At 55.9% G+C, this 17,185-nt stretch overlaps 1 protein-coding gene across 1 annotated transcript; it reads left to right on the top strand.

Moving 5' to 3' along the window:
• Nucleotides 1-11,587: 11,587 nt before the first annotated feature.
• AVPR1B (arginine vasopressin receptor 1B) lies at nt 11,588-15,478 on the top strand. Its single transcript, XM_062211338.1, has 2 exons — nt 11,588-12,634; nt 15,150-15,478. Exons 1-2 carry the CDS (start codon nt 11,710-11,712, stop codon nt 15,476-15,478), a joined length of 1,254 nt encoding a protein of 417 aa, XP_062067322.1. The 5' UTR covers nt 11,588-11,709.
• The last annotated feature ends 1,707 nt before the right edge of the window (nt 15,479-17,185 follow it).

Raw genomic sequence — 17,185 nt, 5'->3', positions numbered from 1 at the left:
CAACTGCAGGCAGCACCCACCAGCGGGGCGCATTTCCCTGTAGCGTGCGGAAGGAAGGTGGTGAGCTGGCAGGTGACCATTCCGCAATGACCGTGCTGCTCCTTGAGTTCTGCTGGATGAGGTCCTCAGAGCTGTAGGATCAGAGTCCCAGCTTTGTTACTTCCGGTGCTGGGAGATATATCGGGCCTGAGCTAACCTAACCTCCTAAGCAACAGGAATGCCAGGAGGCCAGCATGCAAATGGGGAATGGAGGGGCATGGCTGTCCAGTGACCAGAACATTCACATTTGCTCTCCAAGGCACACATTTCCTGGAGTGGAATTTATAGCCAGGAGGTTGCTTGGCGATCATGGAATCAACCCAAGGGAGAGAACAGTTGCGAAGGATGCTGGGAAAGAGCCACGTTGGACTTTTTATTCCTGTGTCCACTGACATGGTCCCCTCTTCTCGTTGTATGCTTTTATTCTGATCGCCACATAACATCATCACTACGACGGCCACTTTCTTTATGTCAGTTGTGCCTCCCATTGTGCTTTCCTGAGCTTATCTATTCTGGGGCAGGGCAGGGCACTTCGCAGTGTCCTGAGCAGCCCCCTGGGCCAGGGCTCTCTACAGCAGCAGTTCTGGGACTTCTACACCACAGTCCACAAGTGGGGAATGCACTTTGGCAATAATTCCCTTTATCTGGGTTTGCGTGAGGTTCACAGGTGTCAACAGGACTCACAGACTTAAACACAACAGGAACCAGGTGTGTAGCATCAGGGAGTGAAGGGGGCTGAACCAGAGAATAACCGTGGGGTGGGAGTTCAGCCGAGTAGTCAGGACACGGGCACCCACGTCTCCGTGCCTGGGTTTGACTCCTGGTAGGGGCTCCTGACTCCAGCTTCCTGCCACTGTGGATCCTGGGAGGTCGCAGTGATGGCTCAAGTTAATGGGTTCCTGCCACCGTGTGGGAGATCTGCACTGAGTTCCCAGCTGCCAGCCGTGTGCTGCAGCACTCCTGCGCCCTGCGCCTGGCCCCGCCGCAGGCATTTGGAGGGGATAGGATTCTGTCTCTTTCTCTCGCAAATAAAACAAGGAACCATCTCAGTAACACTTGAGTATAAATCTGCTTCTTAATGCTCTCTACCACAGTCACAGGCAGGAGGAGAACCGGCACCTGGTGCAAAGTGGAGGCTCTGGGCAGCGGAGAGGGCGCCTCCTTTCCCAGAATGACCACTACTCAGCTCCAGCACACTGGGGCGGGAAAATGAACTTGCAGGCCGGCGCCGTGGCTCACTAGGCTAATCCTCCACCTGTGGCGCCGGCACACCGGGTTCTAGTCCCAGTTGGGGCGCCAGATTCTGTCCCGGCTGTCCCTCTTCCAGGCCAGCTCTCTGTTGTGGCCCGGGAGTGCAGTGGAGGATGGCCCAAGTGCTTGGGCCCTGCACCCCATGGGAGACCAGGAGAAGCACCTGGCTCCTGCCTTCGGATCAGCATGGTGCGCCAGCCGCAGGGCGCTGGCCGTGGCGGCCATTGGAAAGTGAACCAACAGAAAAGGAAGACCTTTCTCTCTGTCTCTCTCTCACTGTCCACTCTGCCTGTCAAAAAAAAAAAAAGAAAGAAAATGAACTTCCAAAGTTCTGAAGTCTGATTTTTCTCAAGAGAAGGCAGTCATCTGGATTTTTAAGTGCTAACACCTGATACTTAAAAGTTGGCAATTGCCGGCACTGCGGCTCACTAGGTTAATCCTCCACCTGCGGCGCTGGCACCCCAGGTTCTAGTCCTGGTTGGGGCGCTGGATTCTGTCCCGGTTGCTCCTCTTCCAGTCCAGCTCTCTGCTGTGGCCTGGGAAGGCAGTGGAGGATGGCCCAAGTGCTTGTGCCCTACATTCGCATGGGAGACCAGGAGGAGGTGCCAGGCTCCTGGCTTCAGATGGGCACAGCATGCCAGCCATAGCGGCCATTTGAGGGGTGAACCAACGAAAAAGAAAGACCTTTCTCTCTGTCTCTCTCATTGTCTAACTCTGCCTGTCAAAAAAAAAAAAAAATTGGCAATTGACTCAGAATTTTCAAAAATGCTCCACAAAACTAAACAAAATATATTGGCCTGGGTTCAGGAATCAATTTCTGCCTTGTATGTAAAGAGGATCCATGATTAAATAGTTCAGAAAATGCTGATTTTGAAAAATAGGCCAAAAAAAGAAAAAAGAAAAGAAATAGGCAGGTTTTAATCATAGACTGTCTCAAGGTCTTTAAGATACTGAAGATTTTTTTAAGTCCCGAGCCAGTCTCGCTGGCTCCACATACACAAAGCATCTCCCAAGGTCAGTGTCCAAAGGGAGCCGTGTGCGATGCATCCATTTCTAATGGATTGTTGGGCTTTATTTCATCCAATGACACTTTCCTTTTTTAAAGATTTATTTATTTATTTGAAAGTCAGAGTTACACACAGAGAGAGAAGGAGAGGCAGAGAGAGAGAAAGAGAGAGATCTTCCATCTGTTGGTTCACTCCCCAAATGGCCACAACGGCCAAAGCTGGGCCCATCTGAAGCCAGGAGCTTCTTCCTGGTCTCACAACTGGGTACAGGGGCCCAAGGAGTTGGGCCATCTTCCATTGCCTTCCCAGGCCACAGCAGAGAGGTGGATGGGAAGTGGAGCAGCCGGGACTCAAACCTGCGCCCATATGGGATTCCGGCACTGCAGGCGGTGGCTTTACCTGCTATGCCACAGCACCAGCCCCATCCAATGACACTTTCTGAACTTTGCCCCAAAGTCGAGGGTGCGGTGTTCTGAGGTCTCAGAGCCCCTTGCACCTGACTGCAGTGGAAGCCAAGAGCAGAGAATGCCTGAGCTGGCTCTGCAGGGATAGTCACCTTCCAGCCAGCCCGTTTATCTGTGTCGACAGCAGTCTGGGCTGAGTTCAACGCTGCAGGTCATTGGCCCCTGCCAGTCTTGCCTCCTGCAACACCTTCCCTCCCTCCAATGTTCATGTTGTGTTCATCATCCTTTGTGAAATCTGGCTTAAAGCTCACCACCACCAAACCGTTTCCAAAGTGTGTCCACCCACTCGGAGTGGGTGTTGTGGGATGCCTGCGTTACATATAGGAGTGCTGGTTCAAGTCCCAGCTACTCTGCTTCCAATGCAGCTTCCTGCGAATGCATCTCGCAGTGCAGCAGATGACCTGCCACTCATGTGGGTGATCTGGACTGAGTTCTGGCTTCATGGCTTCAGCACCACCCATCAGCCCTGGCTGTTGTGGGCATTTGGGAGATGAACCAGAGTATGAAAGATTTCTCTCTCTCTCTCTCTCTCTCTCTCTCCTCCCCCCCCCTTCTCTTCACTCTGCCTTTCAAGTAAATAAGTAAATCTTAGAAAAATAAAACAACAATGAAAAGTATGTCCACCCCCTGCCTCTCTCGCTGGAGCTGGCTGCCCCACAGGAAGATCAAATACCAAGGTGCTTGAGTGTGCATGTGAACACTTACTATGTGCGAAGCTCTCTTAGGCACCAAGCGCCTGTGATCTCCAATCTTCACGATGACTCAGAAGTAGGTAACTTGTCCCTGATTTATAGATAAGGAAGACTTTCCATTACATCCCAGTGATTCAAGCAAGGTTTCCTGGGGACAAAGGGACAATGAAAAGACAGGCACAGGTTCCAGGAGTCAACCCCTAGGCAAAGGTCATGAAGCTCCAGGAGAAAGGGCCTAAAAACTCAGTCTAAAGGACCCTCCTGGAAGGGTGGGAGACCACCCTTCTGGGCCCAAGTGCTCACGGCAACTTTCATACACACACATGCACTCACACACACACTCTCTCATAGTGCACTTTCATACACACACATCTCACAATGCACTCTCATACACATTCGCACACATGTACTCTCATACACACACTCACATACATGCACTCACACACATGCACTCTCACACACTCACACACATGCACTCTCACACACACGCTCTCACATATGCACTCACACACACATGCACTCTCACACACTCTCACACATGCACTCTCAGACTCACACTCTCACATACACATTCAATACTCACATGCACATTCACCCACACTTAAACTCACACATAGGAATAGAGAACAGAGCTGGCACTTGAACCCAGAAAATTCCTATATGAAAATGCTGGTGTCCCTTGGGGCTGGCGCTGTGGTGTAGCAGGTAAAGCCTCTGCCTGCAGTGCTGGTTCGAGTCCCAGCTGCTCCACTTCCAATCCAGCTCCCAGCTCCCTGCTAATGTGCCTGGGAAAGCAGCGGAAGATGACTCCAGTCCTTGGGCTCCTACACTCATGTGGGAGACCCTGAAGAAGCTCCAGGATCCTGGCTTCAGATCAGCCCAGCTCCAGTCGTTGTGGCCATTTGGGGAGTGAACCAGCAGATAGAAGACCTCTCTCTCTCTCTCTCTCTCTCTCTCTCTCTGTAATTCTGCCTTTCAAATAAATAAATAAATAAATCTTTTTTAAAAAGAAGAATTTAAATTCACACACACACATTCACACTCACACTCTCACAAGCTCACACGTGCTCATTGACCCTCATCCCTTCCTCCTGTGATGCGTTCCCTTGTCATCTGGGACAACGTCTGAAGTTGGGAGGAGACGATGGATCCCCAGCATCTCAGGGCCTGAGCCTTGGAATACAGCTGTCAGCCCCGGGGGTCCAGTCTTGAACACCCCCTGAAAACCTCACACAAACACAGCCTCTAGCACACCAGTCCCCACCTGCCCACCAGGCCCAGAGGTGTAACAGGTGCACAGCTGAGTCCCATGGTGTGGGATTCTTGATCTATCTATCTATCTATCTGTCTATCTATAAAGTGCTGCTAGCTTAGAGTCTTTCTTCTTTTCTTTCTTTCATTTATTTGAAGGTCAAAGTTACAGAGAGAGAGGGAGAGACACGGATATCTTCCATCTGCTGGTTCACTCCCCAGATGGCCTCAATGGCCAGGGCTAAGCAAGGCCAAAGCCAGGAGATAGCAGCTTCTTCAGGTCTACCACGCAGGTGCAGGGGCCCAAGCAGTAGGGCCATCTCCCACTGCTTTTTCACACCCATTAGCAGGGAGCTGAATTGGAAGTAGAGTAGATGGCAGACGAACTGGCACTCATACGGGATGCTGGTACTGCAGGAAGTGGCTTTTACTCACTACACCACAGTGCAGGGCCCAAGAATCTGTATTGGCTGAACCCTAAATTAGACTCATGATCTGAGATAAGTTTGGCAAAAAGCAGACTGGGAAAGCCTGGGACATGTGGCCATTGCTGATAGAAGAGACGCGAGCTCTCTGTCGTGTCTGTCTTCATCAACCACACATCTACATCCCTGTCAGGGAGGCCTGGAAAGCTGAGCAGGACCGAGTCCCTGCGACCAAGCTCCCCACACCACGAGGTTGGGAGGGAGCCACTTCCCTGGAGTGGTGGAGACGAGGACCTCTGAAGGTGGGAGGATTTGGACAACTCAGGAGGAGGCACGCAGCACGGTCAGGTGAGGGCAGCGAAGCGAGGGATGGGTGAGCCCTGGGAGACCAACTGACCCGAGCAGGAGGGCAGTGGGGTGAGAGGCCACCCATGATCCGTCTGCTAAATGGGAAACCACTGTGATGGTGTGTGCAGGGACAGTAGGACAGACCAGCATTTCAGGACCAAGGTCAGCCAGCAAAGTGACTGGGAGCACTTGATGGGAGCCCAGAGGTGAGGACTGGGGGGCTCCAGTCCCCCCACTCTCTGGGTCACCTGAACAAGGTCTGCCCAAACCATCACCTCACCTCTCCGTGAGGTCCACAGGCCCTAGCTTGCTTGGGGTCCCAGGGGCTCCGACAGCCAGCTCTGCCAAGTGCGCCTTCTGCTTGGCTGTCTGCCTCCACACCAGCAGAAGTGGGGGTTCTCTCTCTTCCCCACTGCCTCTCCTTCCTTTCAAACGTGCTTCCATGAGGCGGCCACGCGTGGAGGGGAGTAGGTGGGTGGTGCGGGCACGTGTGACTCGGAGGGCCACAAGAACACACAGCTAAAATTATACTCCCCAGTTCTTTTTTTAAATTTTTTTTTTAACAGGCAGAGTGGACAGTGAGAGAGTGAGAGACAGAGAGAAAGGTCTTCCTTTGCCGTTGGTTCACCCTCCAATGGCAGCCGTGGCCGGCGCGCTGGAGCCGGCACACCACGCTGATCCGAAGGCAGGAGCTAGGCACTTATCCTGGTCTCCCATGGGTGCAGGGCCCAAGGACCTGGGCCATCCTCCACTGCACTCCCAGGCCATAGCAGAGAGCTGGCCTGGAAGAGGGGCAACCGGGACAGAATCCGGCGCCCCAACCAGGACTAGAACCCGGTGTGCCGGTGCCGCAAGGCAGAGGATTAGCCTAGTGGGCCGCGGCGCCGGCCAACTCCCCAGTTCTTAAAAAGCCCACCTGCTGGTTCTGCTGCCTAGGCACCAGCCTCCAGCTCCGGCCCTCGGAGCCCCTCCCTCCTCCCCTCTCTCTCACTCTTCCTCCCTTCCACAGGCTGCCTGTCCTGATGCTGCCTCCCCCCCTCTTTCTTGCTGTAGTTGGTGAGGTCTTTCCCGAAGTGCAGGCAATTCTTTCCCAAGGGAATCCAGGCTCTGCCTTACGTAGACTAGTTTTCCTTGGTGCCCCACCCGCTGGTCTTCCCTTTGCCCTAGCAGTCTCTGGAGCACCTCTGGGGAACCCCCAGGGTTCTGCTCGGCTAAGCAACAGCCCAGACTATTTTGGGGAGCCCTGCCTTGTCTCCAGCTGCGTGAGTCTGATTCAGGCATTTCAGGTCTGTGTCCCCCAAAAACACCAACGTGAAGCTGAAAGCAGGGTGGACTTAGAGCAGCGGTGCTCACGGTTGGCTTCCAGAATCCCTGGACGGTCCTTACGGGGATGCCAAAGAACTTCCGGCTTTGTCCCCAGAGCCATCTTGCTGTCCTGTGTGATCTCAGCCTAGGAATTAGCTTCTCTGAACTTCTTAAGTTTGGGTCTGCACACCCAGTTGGAAGGACTACAGGGAGAATTACACGGGATAATGTAATAGCAAAGTCATTTTTTAAACTCTGATGGATTATGTAATATTGATTATTATTCGTTTTGAATTTTATTAAATCGATAATGGAGATGCTACTGCCTCTTTACGTCGCCTCTTCCAGATAACCAGAAGCACATTATGTCAGAAGACTGAGTTCCGGAATCTCTGATAAGACTTGGAATCCTGGCGCCCTATCTACCACCACGTCCCTGAATCCTCTCCCTGCCTCACTGGTGCGAGGAGGGAAAGGACAGGAAAAGAATATGGACTGCTTCCCCGGGGCTGTAGCGGGGAGTCTGGGGTTATCGCACGAGCCCATGGCAGAAGGAGGAAGTGCCCACTGCTGCACAGACGGAGTCAGGGGCAGTGTTTGAGCGTCACAGGGCTGATTCCTCTCGGGAGAGCTGAGGGCCCCGGGAGACCCCAGCCCCAGCCCCAGGAGGCTGTCAGCACTGCCTTGGCCTCGGCTCTCAGAGCTGAGGTCTGCCCCGGGCTTCACGGGGAGAGCGGCTACAATGGGCCACCCTGCTCCCACTGCTTCTCTGTTTCTTTTTTCTTTTCTTCTTTTAAATAAGATTTTTTATTTATTTACTAAAGAAATAGAGTTATAGACGGAGAGAGGGTGGCAACAGCCGGAGATGGGCCAATCCGAAGAGAGGAGCCAGGAGCTTCTTCTGGGTCTCCCATGTGAGTGCAGGGGCCCAAGCACTTGGCCCATTTTTCACTGCTTTCCCAGGCCATAGCAGAGAACTGGATGAGAAAAGGAACAGCAGGGACTAGAACTTGCACCCATATGGGATGCTGGCGCCGCCAGCAGAGGCTTAGCCCACTATGACACAGTACCAACACCTGTTCTGTTTCAGGCAACCAGGATGCCTGGGCACTTGAGGCCCTCACCTGTGTCCCTCACAGCCACACAGTTCAGTGGGATGTGCTCTGAGAAACTCCCAAATCCAGGGAACTTGACGCTGGCCTCAAGGCGCCGTTGACATTGTTACAGCCACTTTTCCGACCCACTCTCCAGGAAGCGTCAGTGCGAAAGCAAGCCATGTGCTATACGAATTATGATGCGATCCTCTCTACTTCGGTCAGTTTCTAAACTTTGTACAGCACAGTTTAAAAATAAAGTGATATTATCTGCCAAGAATAACACACTCATTAAACAAAAGGTATCTGGCCTGTGACGCCGCACCTGGGAGCTGGCTTTGTTAGGCTGCAGCGCTGAAATGTTCGTCTTAAGGGAGGCCCCAGAATCTGCGCGGGTGAGACCCAGGCACTATACAGCTTGCCCTGGAGATCTGAATGTGCAGCCAGGGTGGGGAGCCACTGCCTGGGGGAAGCACACGTGGAAGGAGGAGAGGGAGCCTCTGGATGGACGTGGGTCCTGGCCGGCCTCTGGCCTTCCTCTCTGTGTGATGTTGGGAATCTCATCACCTCTCTGGCTTTCAGGTTGGACTTTGTCCTGGAAAACCACAGAATGGGGTCCTTCCCCATCACGCAGTCTCTCGGCCACCCACGGCTGTACAAGGTGCCGTACGGAGGTGGGGACAAAGTGGAGACTTTCCCGGTGTCCCTGAGGTTCACACCGGCCAGGCTGACCCTCCTGCCCTCCGCTCTCGTTTAGCTCACCTGTTTGCTCTCCAGCAATCTCAGGATTAAACCAATTTAACAGAAGACGGTGGCGACACCAAGGGCTGCTCCCTGCTATAAAAGATGCATTAGTCCCCGTAATGGCCCATCTCCCCAGACCACTTCCTCCATCTCCACATTTACGGGCTGAGGAAACAGGAGTCACCCAGGAAGGCGGAAAGGCCAGCACAGTGGGTGCCAGGTGCACAGAGAAGGTAGCTGGGTCAGAAGCGAAGCAGCCACGACTCGCACTGGTGCTTGCATGTGAGATGCATGCTTCCAGGCGTGGCGAAGCCCACTGCACCACAATGCCTGCCTCATGTCTTTTTTTTGGCGGGGTGGGAGGGAGGTTGGGACTTTACTAAATATTATTCACCTTTCAGTTCATACAAACTCAGTCTCAGATGGGGCTGCACAAGTCGCTATCCCCATAACTACTTCGTGAGGTCCAGGATGTAGGCAGGTGAGTGGTGGGCCCGAGAGGAAAGGCACTACACCTCTGCTCATCTAGCAAGGGAAGATCAAGAGACGATGCTTCAGATAAAAGAATCAAGAGGGGGCCGGCGTCGTGGCTCACTTGGTTAATCCTCCGCCTGCGGCACCGACATCCCATATGGGCCCCGGGTTCTAGTCCCGGTTGCTCCTCTTCCAGCCCAGCTCTCTGCTGTGGCCCGGGAGGGCAGTGGAGGATGGCCCAACCCCTGCACCTGCATGGGAGACCAGGAGGAGGCACCTGGCTCCTGGCTTCAGATTGGGGCAGCACCGGCCGTGGCAGCCATTGGGGGAATGTACCAATGGAAGGAAGACCTTTCTCGGTGTCTCTCTCACTGTCTAAAACTCTACCTGTCAAATTAAAAAAAAAAAAAAAAAAAGAATCAAGAGGCTTGTCAACCAGAGGCTGGTGCTGTGGCATAGTGGGTTAAACCACCACGTGTGATGCTGGCATCCTGTATCAGAGTGCCAGTTCAAATCCCAGCTGCCCTACTTCCAATCTAGCCCCCAGCTAATGCACCTGGGAAGGCAGTTGATGATGGCCCTGCCACTCTTGTGAGAGATTCAGATGGAGTTCCAGGCTCCTGACTTCCACCTGTTCCAGCCCTGACCATTGCAGCCATCTGGGAAGTAAACCAGCAGATAAATGATCTCTCTCTCTCTCTCTCCCTCTCCATCCTCTCCCCACACCGCACTCTGTCACTCTGCCTTTCAAATAAATTAAAAATTCTTAAACAAGGACTATGGGGGTCAGTGTTGAGGCATAGCGGGTTTGTGTTCCCACTGCTCCACTTCTGATCCAGCTCCCTGCTAATGCTCCTGGGAAAGCAGCAGGGGATGGCCCCAGTGCTTGGGCCCTTGCCACCCACATGAGAGACTTGGAAGAAGCTCCTTGGCTCCTGGCTTCAGCCTGGTCCAGACCTGGCTGGTGCAGCCATCTGAGTGAACCAGCAGATGGAAAGATGAAAGATATCTCTCTCTCTCTCTCTCTCTCTCTCTCTCTGTAACTCTGATGTTCAAATAAATAAATAAATCATTTTAAAAAGAAGTTGTGCATAGGATATGAACAATTCACAGAAGACAAAGTCCAAACACTAAGCAGATCTATGGAAAGACATTCCAAAGAATTAGCAACCAGGGAACTACAAAAGCAAGTGAGAGGCCAACTCAGACCTATCAGATTGATAAAGATTGAGAAGCCCAGTTGTGAGGATGTCGAGCAACTAAAATGCAGCTGGTGGGACAGCTAATTTAGGAGTTGGTGTGATGGAGTTGAAAATGTATACATGTATACACGCTGCATGCCCCAGCAGTACTCAGAGCCAGCTTTTACTTCTAGGCAAACACTGGGGAGAGGCTCGGCCCACGCCTCGGCTTGCTAGTCCCGGAAGCTTCCATAGAGTGAGTCACACAGCGCCGGCCTGATTCCTGCCTCAGAGCGGTTCACTGAGTTTAGGATCTTGGACGCACCAACAAAGGAGAGGCGGGGCTGGCCGCAGACACCCAACCTTCTGCCTACGGTCACCTCCCATCAAGCAAGCCATGTCCAGTCCCTTCCACCCCCGGACTCCACTTTGGTCTTCTCTCCACCATCCCCCTCTCCATAAACGTCTTCCCTTCTACTTCCTTCCCCTAAGGCTTCAGGTCCCCGACCAGTGTGGCTGGGCCGATGTAGCTCCCTAGTGGCAGGGGACGCTGCCTCGCTCACCTGCCACCTGCAAGGGCTCTGGGTGTTTGGAGGGAGCAGGGAACAGAGAGCAGAGGGCGCGCACAACAGCTCAGCCAGCCGCAGTGTCCCTGCGCGTGGGGCGGGGCAGCCAAGTGACCCCCTTCTCGCCCTCGCCCCGCGTGTGCGCCTGCTTGGGGACTCAAGGCGAGGGTTCCAGGGGGCGAGCCTGCTTGAGTTCATCGGTCTGGCTGGCTGACGGCGGGTGAGCGTTCACCTCGCTCCCTCCTCGGGCTAGCTGTCCCTGGTCCTCCCGCCTCACCGCCTCACCGCCTCCCGCCCCAGCCAGCCTCTGGTCCTGCTGCCGGGTGGGTGCCCCTGAGTCTCACTCCGCCCTCCTCTGCAGGAACCAACCGGCGAGCCCCGGCCTCCCGGCTCCAGCTGGAAGCGCATAAAAAGCGCTCGGCCGGCCGTCCGGAGCCGCTGCACCTCCGCTGCCGCCGCTCGCAAGTCAGAGCGCGCAGAGGGCTTCCCTGGGGTTTCCGGGCCTGGGAGCGGGGTGGGGGGACCCATGCCCAGGACGGCGACTGCACGCAGGCTTACGGGGATCTCTCCACCTCCAGGGAAGTTTGGAGAAAGTGAATTTGAGGACAGCGCCCCAGCCTTTTTTCCTTTGGGGAAGCCTCTTGCTGCAATGCCTGGTCCATCCCTCCCATCCTGACACCTCTCTCCCGGACTCCCCCTCCCCCCTCCTCCCAGCTGTGTCCCCTGAAGCTATCTCCAGCGTTCCTCCCTCCATATTTTTCCTCCACCTTAACCTTCCCCTTGTCACCCGATTGGATCCACCAGGGCTCCCACCCTGCACACACTGTCCATCCTTGTCCCTGTCTTCTTCCCTCAGCAAACCCCGACTATGGATCCCAGGCCTCCCTGGGTTGCCAGTCCCACTCCTGGGGCCACCCTCTCTGCCCCCAATGCCACCACACCTTGGCTGGGCCGGGATGAGGAGCTGGCCAAGGTGGAGATTGGAGTCCTGGCCGCTGTCCTCGTGCTGGCCACAGGGGGCAACCTGGCCGTGCTGCTGATTCTGGGCCGGCCCGGCCGCAAGCGCTCACGCATGCACCTGTTTGTGCTGCACCTGGCCCTGACGGACCTGGGGGTGGCGCTCTTCCAGGTGCTGCCCCAGCTGCTCTGGGACATCACCTATCGCTTCCAGGGCCCCGACCTCCTCTGCCGGGCCGTCAAGTACCTGCAGGTGCTTAGCATGTTTGCCTCCACCTACATGCTGCTGGCCATGACACTGGACCGATACCTGGCCATCTGCCACCCCCTGCGCAGCCTCCAGCAGCCCAGCCAGTCCACCCACCCACTCATCGCCGCTCCCTGGCTGCTCGCCGCTGTCCTCAGCCTCCCTCAAGTCTTCATTTTTTCTTTGCGGGAGGTGATCCAGGGCTCGGGGGTGCTGGACTGCTGGGCGGACTTTCGCTTCCCTTGGGGTCCACGGGCTTACATCACCTGGACCACCCTGGCCATCTTCATCTTGCCCGTGGCCATACTCACAGCCTGCTACAGCCTCATCTGCCACGAGATCTGTAAGAACCTGAAGGTCAAGACGCAGGCCCGGAGGGTAGAAGGTGGGGGCTGGAGAGCTTGGGACAGGCCTGCTGCAGCAGCCCTGGGGCTGCCCTCCCGCGTGAGCAGCGTCAGCACCATCTCGCGAGCCAAGATGCGGACGGTGAAGATGACCTTCGTCATTGTGCTGGCCTACATCGCTTGCTGGGCACCCTTCTTCAGTATGCAGATGTGGTCTGTGTGGGACGACAACGCCCCTGATGAAGGCAAGTGTGTGGGTTGGGGGGGGGGGGCGGTGAGTAGGGAGGGGCAGCCATGAGGGTTAGGGCTGGGCCAGGCGGGCGGCAGTGAGTGAGCAAAGCCGCTCAGAAAGATGATCCCTGTCCCACGTGCAAAGTGGGAGCTGCGAGTCCCATTCAGATACCCATGCTGTCTTTCAGGGGTGGCATTTCCTGATTTGTAGATGTTGGTAACTAATTTAACAAATGAAAAATTCTACCTGGTAGGGCCATGGGCGGATTTGGTCAACCAACTGGCAGTTTGCTGACTGGGCTTAGCATGGCGGGGGGAGGGAGCAGAAAGGGGCTGCCCAATGAGCAGGTCCGCGGCGGTGATTGGTGGCCCAAGAACTCTTCAGGAACCCTTCCCTGTGCCTGGGCTGGGCGTGACTTGAGTTCCTCCTTGACAGCCACTGACAGCTCTCATATTTCAAGTTCAGCTGAGGTTCTGCCGGGACACAGCGGCAGCTGCCTGGACTGAGAGTGGGGGGGATGCTGGTGAGGGCTGAGAAGTGGGGCCTCCGTGGCCTTGGCTCCTTCCTCGGTGGCACATCCCCAACCCTTGCTCTGGACCTAGCTCAGATGGACCAAACCAGGCAGGTGCTTTCAAAGCCAAGGATCTGTGGGACTGTGTCCCCGGATGGAGAAGACCGAACGAATGCCATCCCTGGCCAAGGCGAGGGCCCGTGCCTCCTGCATAGTAGTAACTGTATGGTGACTAGGCGCAGGCTAGCAGCTGGGCCAAACTGCAGGCAGCTGAGTTTGTTGTTGAGGCCGATCCCGCCCTGCTTACAAACACTCCCTCCTCGTGCTCACCCTATGCCCCTGGACCTGTCCGCTCAGCTGCCCAGGGCCGTGCGCCTTCTCCTGAGCATCCTTACTTTGTGTCTCCCTTTCTTTTGGGCCACGAGGGATGGATCACGCCTCTGAGCACGCCCACGGGAGGGCTGCACACGGCACCAGGTAGCTGCAGCCTCCGCGGTGGTTTCCACCGTGGGCACTCGGGTCTGGCCTTTGAGTTTGCTGGATGAAGCCCCAGGCACTCGGTGTGCCACCCCACACTGCCCGGTAACTGTGTGGGGTGAAGCCCGTCCTCACAGCTTCCCTGTTGGCAAGAGGAGTTCCATTTGTGCGTTAGAAAGAATATTATATTTGGGAGGACCCTTCTCAGGGTTTTGCACCCTCACTGCCCAAGAGGGAAATGAGTCTCTCCCTGCAGGAGGGTCCGAATCTGAGGATGCAGGACAAGCTCTGGTCTGGCATGCCTTGTGCCTTAGAGCCGATGGCATAGTTGCCAGTGGGAAGCCGGGCTCCTCCAAAGGCCCTCCCCTGTCCCCTGCACAGGCAGTGTCACACATGCAGGGACAGATGACTGTGTGAGTGGGCTGCCCCGGAGGTTGAAGGAGGATGGACTACAGAGCGCAGCGGGAAGCTGTGGTCCACACCGCCAAGTGGGGCCGAGGGCAGCAGAGGCCTCATTTCTGTCTCCCCTGCATGCGTTATAGACCGTGTCTTATCCACTGGGGGGTTCAAGGTCTAACTTCCTGTTTAGGTGGACCCTATCCCTAGGTTTACCCTTTTTTTATTTATAAAGATTTATTTATTCAAAAGGCAGAGTTATGGGGCTGGCGCTGTGGCAAAGTGGGTTAATGCCCTGGCCTGAAGCGCTGGCATCCCATATGGGCGGTGGTTCTAGTCCCGGATGCTTCTCTTCCCATCCAGCTCTCTGCTATGGCCTGGGAAAGCAGTAGAAGATGGCCCAAGTCCTTGGGCCCCTGCACCCACGTGGGAGACCTGGAAGAAGCTCCTGGCTCCCGACTTTGGATTGGCTCAGCTTCAGCCATTGCAGCTATTTTGGGAGTGAACCAGCGGATGGAAGACCTCTCTCTCTCTACTCTCTGTAACCCTCTCTTTCAAATAAATAAAAAATAAATCTTAAAAAAAAAAAAAAACGCAGAATTACAGAGAGGGAAGGAGAGAAAGAGAGACCATCTGTTCACTAGCTCAGTCCCCAAATCGCCACAACAGCCAGAGCTGGGCAAGGTTGAAGCCAGGAGCCAGGAGCCAGGAGCTTCTTTCGGATCTACCATGTGGGTGGCAGAGGCCCAAGCACTTGGGCCATCTTCCACTGCTCTCCAGGCTCATTAGCAGGGAGCTGGATCGAAAGTGAAGCAACCAGGACTCGAACCATCATCTTGACCCATGGTGGCATAACAATTCCAGCCTCGAAGTTCACCCTTCTAAATTCAACTTGAAGCAAACCTCAGCTTGTACCCTTACCTTGTAGTTACACAACCTACCGAACAAAACCAATCAGTGAACTAAGATGCTGGAGTCAGGAGTCCCAGGTTCAAGTCCCAGCTGTGACAGAACCCAAGGGAACCCCTCCTCCTCTCTCTAGCTCGGTGTCTTCATCGGTCGGGGAGTGGGGACCTGGTGCTCTCCCCGGGCCCCCCCGGCTGTCAGGCTAAGTCTGCCCCTGCTTGCTTCTGTCTCTCGGTAGATTCCACCAATGTGGCCTTCACCATCGCCATGCTTCTGGGGAACCTCAGCAGCTGCTGCAACCCCTGGATCTACATGGGCTTCAACAGCCACCTGCTGCCGCGGCCCCTGCGTCACCTGGCCTGCTGCAGGGCCCCGCGGTCCCGGATGCGCCGACAGCTGTCCAACAGCAGCCTCTCCAGCCGCCGCACCACGCTGCTGACCCGCTCCAGCTGCCCGCCCACCCTCACGCTGAGCCTCAGCCTGGGCAGGAGCCCCGGGCCCCAAGAGTCACCCAAGGACTCAGAGCAGGTGGATGGGGAAGCTGCCACCGAGACCAGTGTCTTTTAGACAGCATGCCCTGGGGTCCAGCACGGCCTGGCAGAGGGTCTCTGCCTGCCTCAGGCACTGGGTCTAAGAGCCGAAGAGTCAGGGTTGGAGTCAGAGGAGCTCAGGTTGAGGTGGGGTATAGAGGCCAGTATGGCCATCTCTACCCTTGGTGCCACAGCGCCCCCTAGTGGGAACCAGGAGAAGCACATAGGGTATCCCGGAACACATCTTGGGGGTGGATGTGGTGCCCCAGCACTATTTGGGGCTCCTTGTTCAGGCCGGCCCTGTGCCTTGGCTACCTGTTTCCATTCTCACCCGAGGAGTACATCACAGTCCAGCTAGGAGAGGGGAGACGTGAAAAAACTGGACAAGGACCCTTGGAATGCTGCTGGGGTTTCGCTGGAGAGGGAGGATTGTTTCATGGCCGTAGCTAAGTTGGTGCGGGGCTGCACCTGCCTTGCCCACCTGTCTGTGGCAGGCAGCCGGCCAGAGGGAGACGCAGGATTCAGTACAGCTGAAGGCCAGCTCCTCTTCTCCCACACCACCCCTCCTCACAGGGGGAAGACGGGGAGAGTGCTGTGGCCCAGGGGGTGAGTGTGGCAGGGGGAGTCACAGTAAAACCAGGGGCAGGAGTTGGGCTGGGGCAGCCGGCACGAGGTGCCCTCCCTTTCTGCCCTGGTGGGTCCAGACTGTTCCTCCCTCTGGGGCTGCATGGAGGGGACGTCCCTGGAGAAAGGGCAGTGTGGTCGCGGCTCATACGGCCCTGAGCTCTTCGTTCGTTGCCGTGAGTGTATGGGTGCTGGGATCAAGTCGGGAGTCCAGGACCCGAACCTCGGCTCTGCCTTCAGCACGGTACCTCCCTCTCCGGATGTGGAACAGGTGCAAGGCGCTCCCAGGACCTCCCCAGCTCCACAAGACCAGAAATGGTGATACAGCTGAGACACATGGAGGGCGTCCCAGCCATTGCACTCCAGGAGAATCATTGGTCCTGTGACAGTGACACTGATAGTCTGGGGACTGTGGGCCCTGCCATGGCCAACTGTCCACTTCCATCCTTGGCTGTGTGACGGCTGGGTCCCCCTCCAAGGCCAGGGGAGACAGGAGGGCCAGGTAGCATCTGGGGCTTTGCCTGCTCCTCCTCGTCTCGGGGGACGACATCCACAGGGAAGCTTCCCTGCCCTTGACAGTGCCAGAAAGTTTGGATGGCCTGGTCCTGGCTCTGCCGCCACCCATGGCCACCTTTAGTAACATTCTGGCTAGTCAGTCCTTGCTGTCCTTGCCATGAGGATCGAATGGCACTGTGGATGTCAACATGGTTGGTGCGTCCACGGGCTCCCTGCGAATGTGAGGAATCGCTGATAGGATTAAGGGCCCCCGAGCGCAGCTCCAGGGAGCAGGGTGTCTGTCTGCCCCACGCTTCGGGACTGTGATGGCTCTGCAGAGCCACTTCTGGAGACGCCGCCCTAGGCTTCCTTAGAAGAGAGGCACCTGGGTGTTGTGAGCCAGCAAAGTGTCCAGCGCTTCTGTGCTGGGGACCTGGGGAGTGGGACACGGGCCCCAGTGGGACCAGGACTCAAGGCAGGTGGGAGAAGCCCCAGGCCCCTCTTCACTGGGCTCTGCTGCCCACGTCAACCCTGACATCCATCCCACTCCCCCATCCGTTCTCCACGGTGTGGCTGGGCACAGGAGCCTTCCACGCCGGCCAGAGCTGTTGAAGTTGCTCCTCCC

The sequence above is a fragment of the Lepus europaeus genome, chromosome 14 (assembly GCF_033115175.1).
Source record: "Lepus europaeus isolate LE1 chromosome 14, mLepTim1.pri, whole genome shotgun sequence".
NCBI lineage: Eukaryota > Metazoa > Chordata > Mammalia > Lagomorpha > Leporidae > Lepus > Lepus europaeus.
This window is presented reverse-complemented; position numbering and strand designations above follow the sequence as displayed.

Excerpts from the sequence above, each read along its gene's own strand:
- AVPR1B (XM_062211338.1), top strand. The coding sequence starts at position 11,710 with ATGGATCCCAGGCCTCCCTGGGTTGCCAGTCCCACTCCTGGGGCCACC. Across the intron at positions 12,635-15,149 it reads CGACAACGCCCCTGATGAAG|ATTCCACCAATGTGGCCTTC; the intron begins GCAAGTGTGTGG and ends GTCTCTCGGTAG.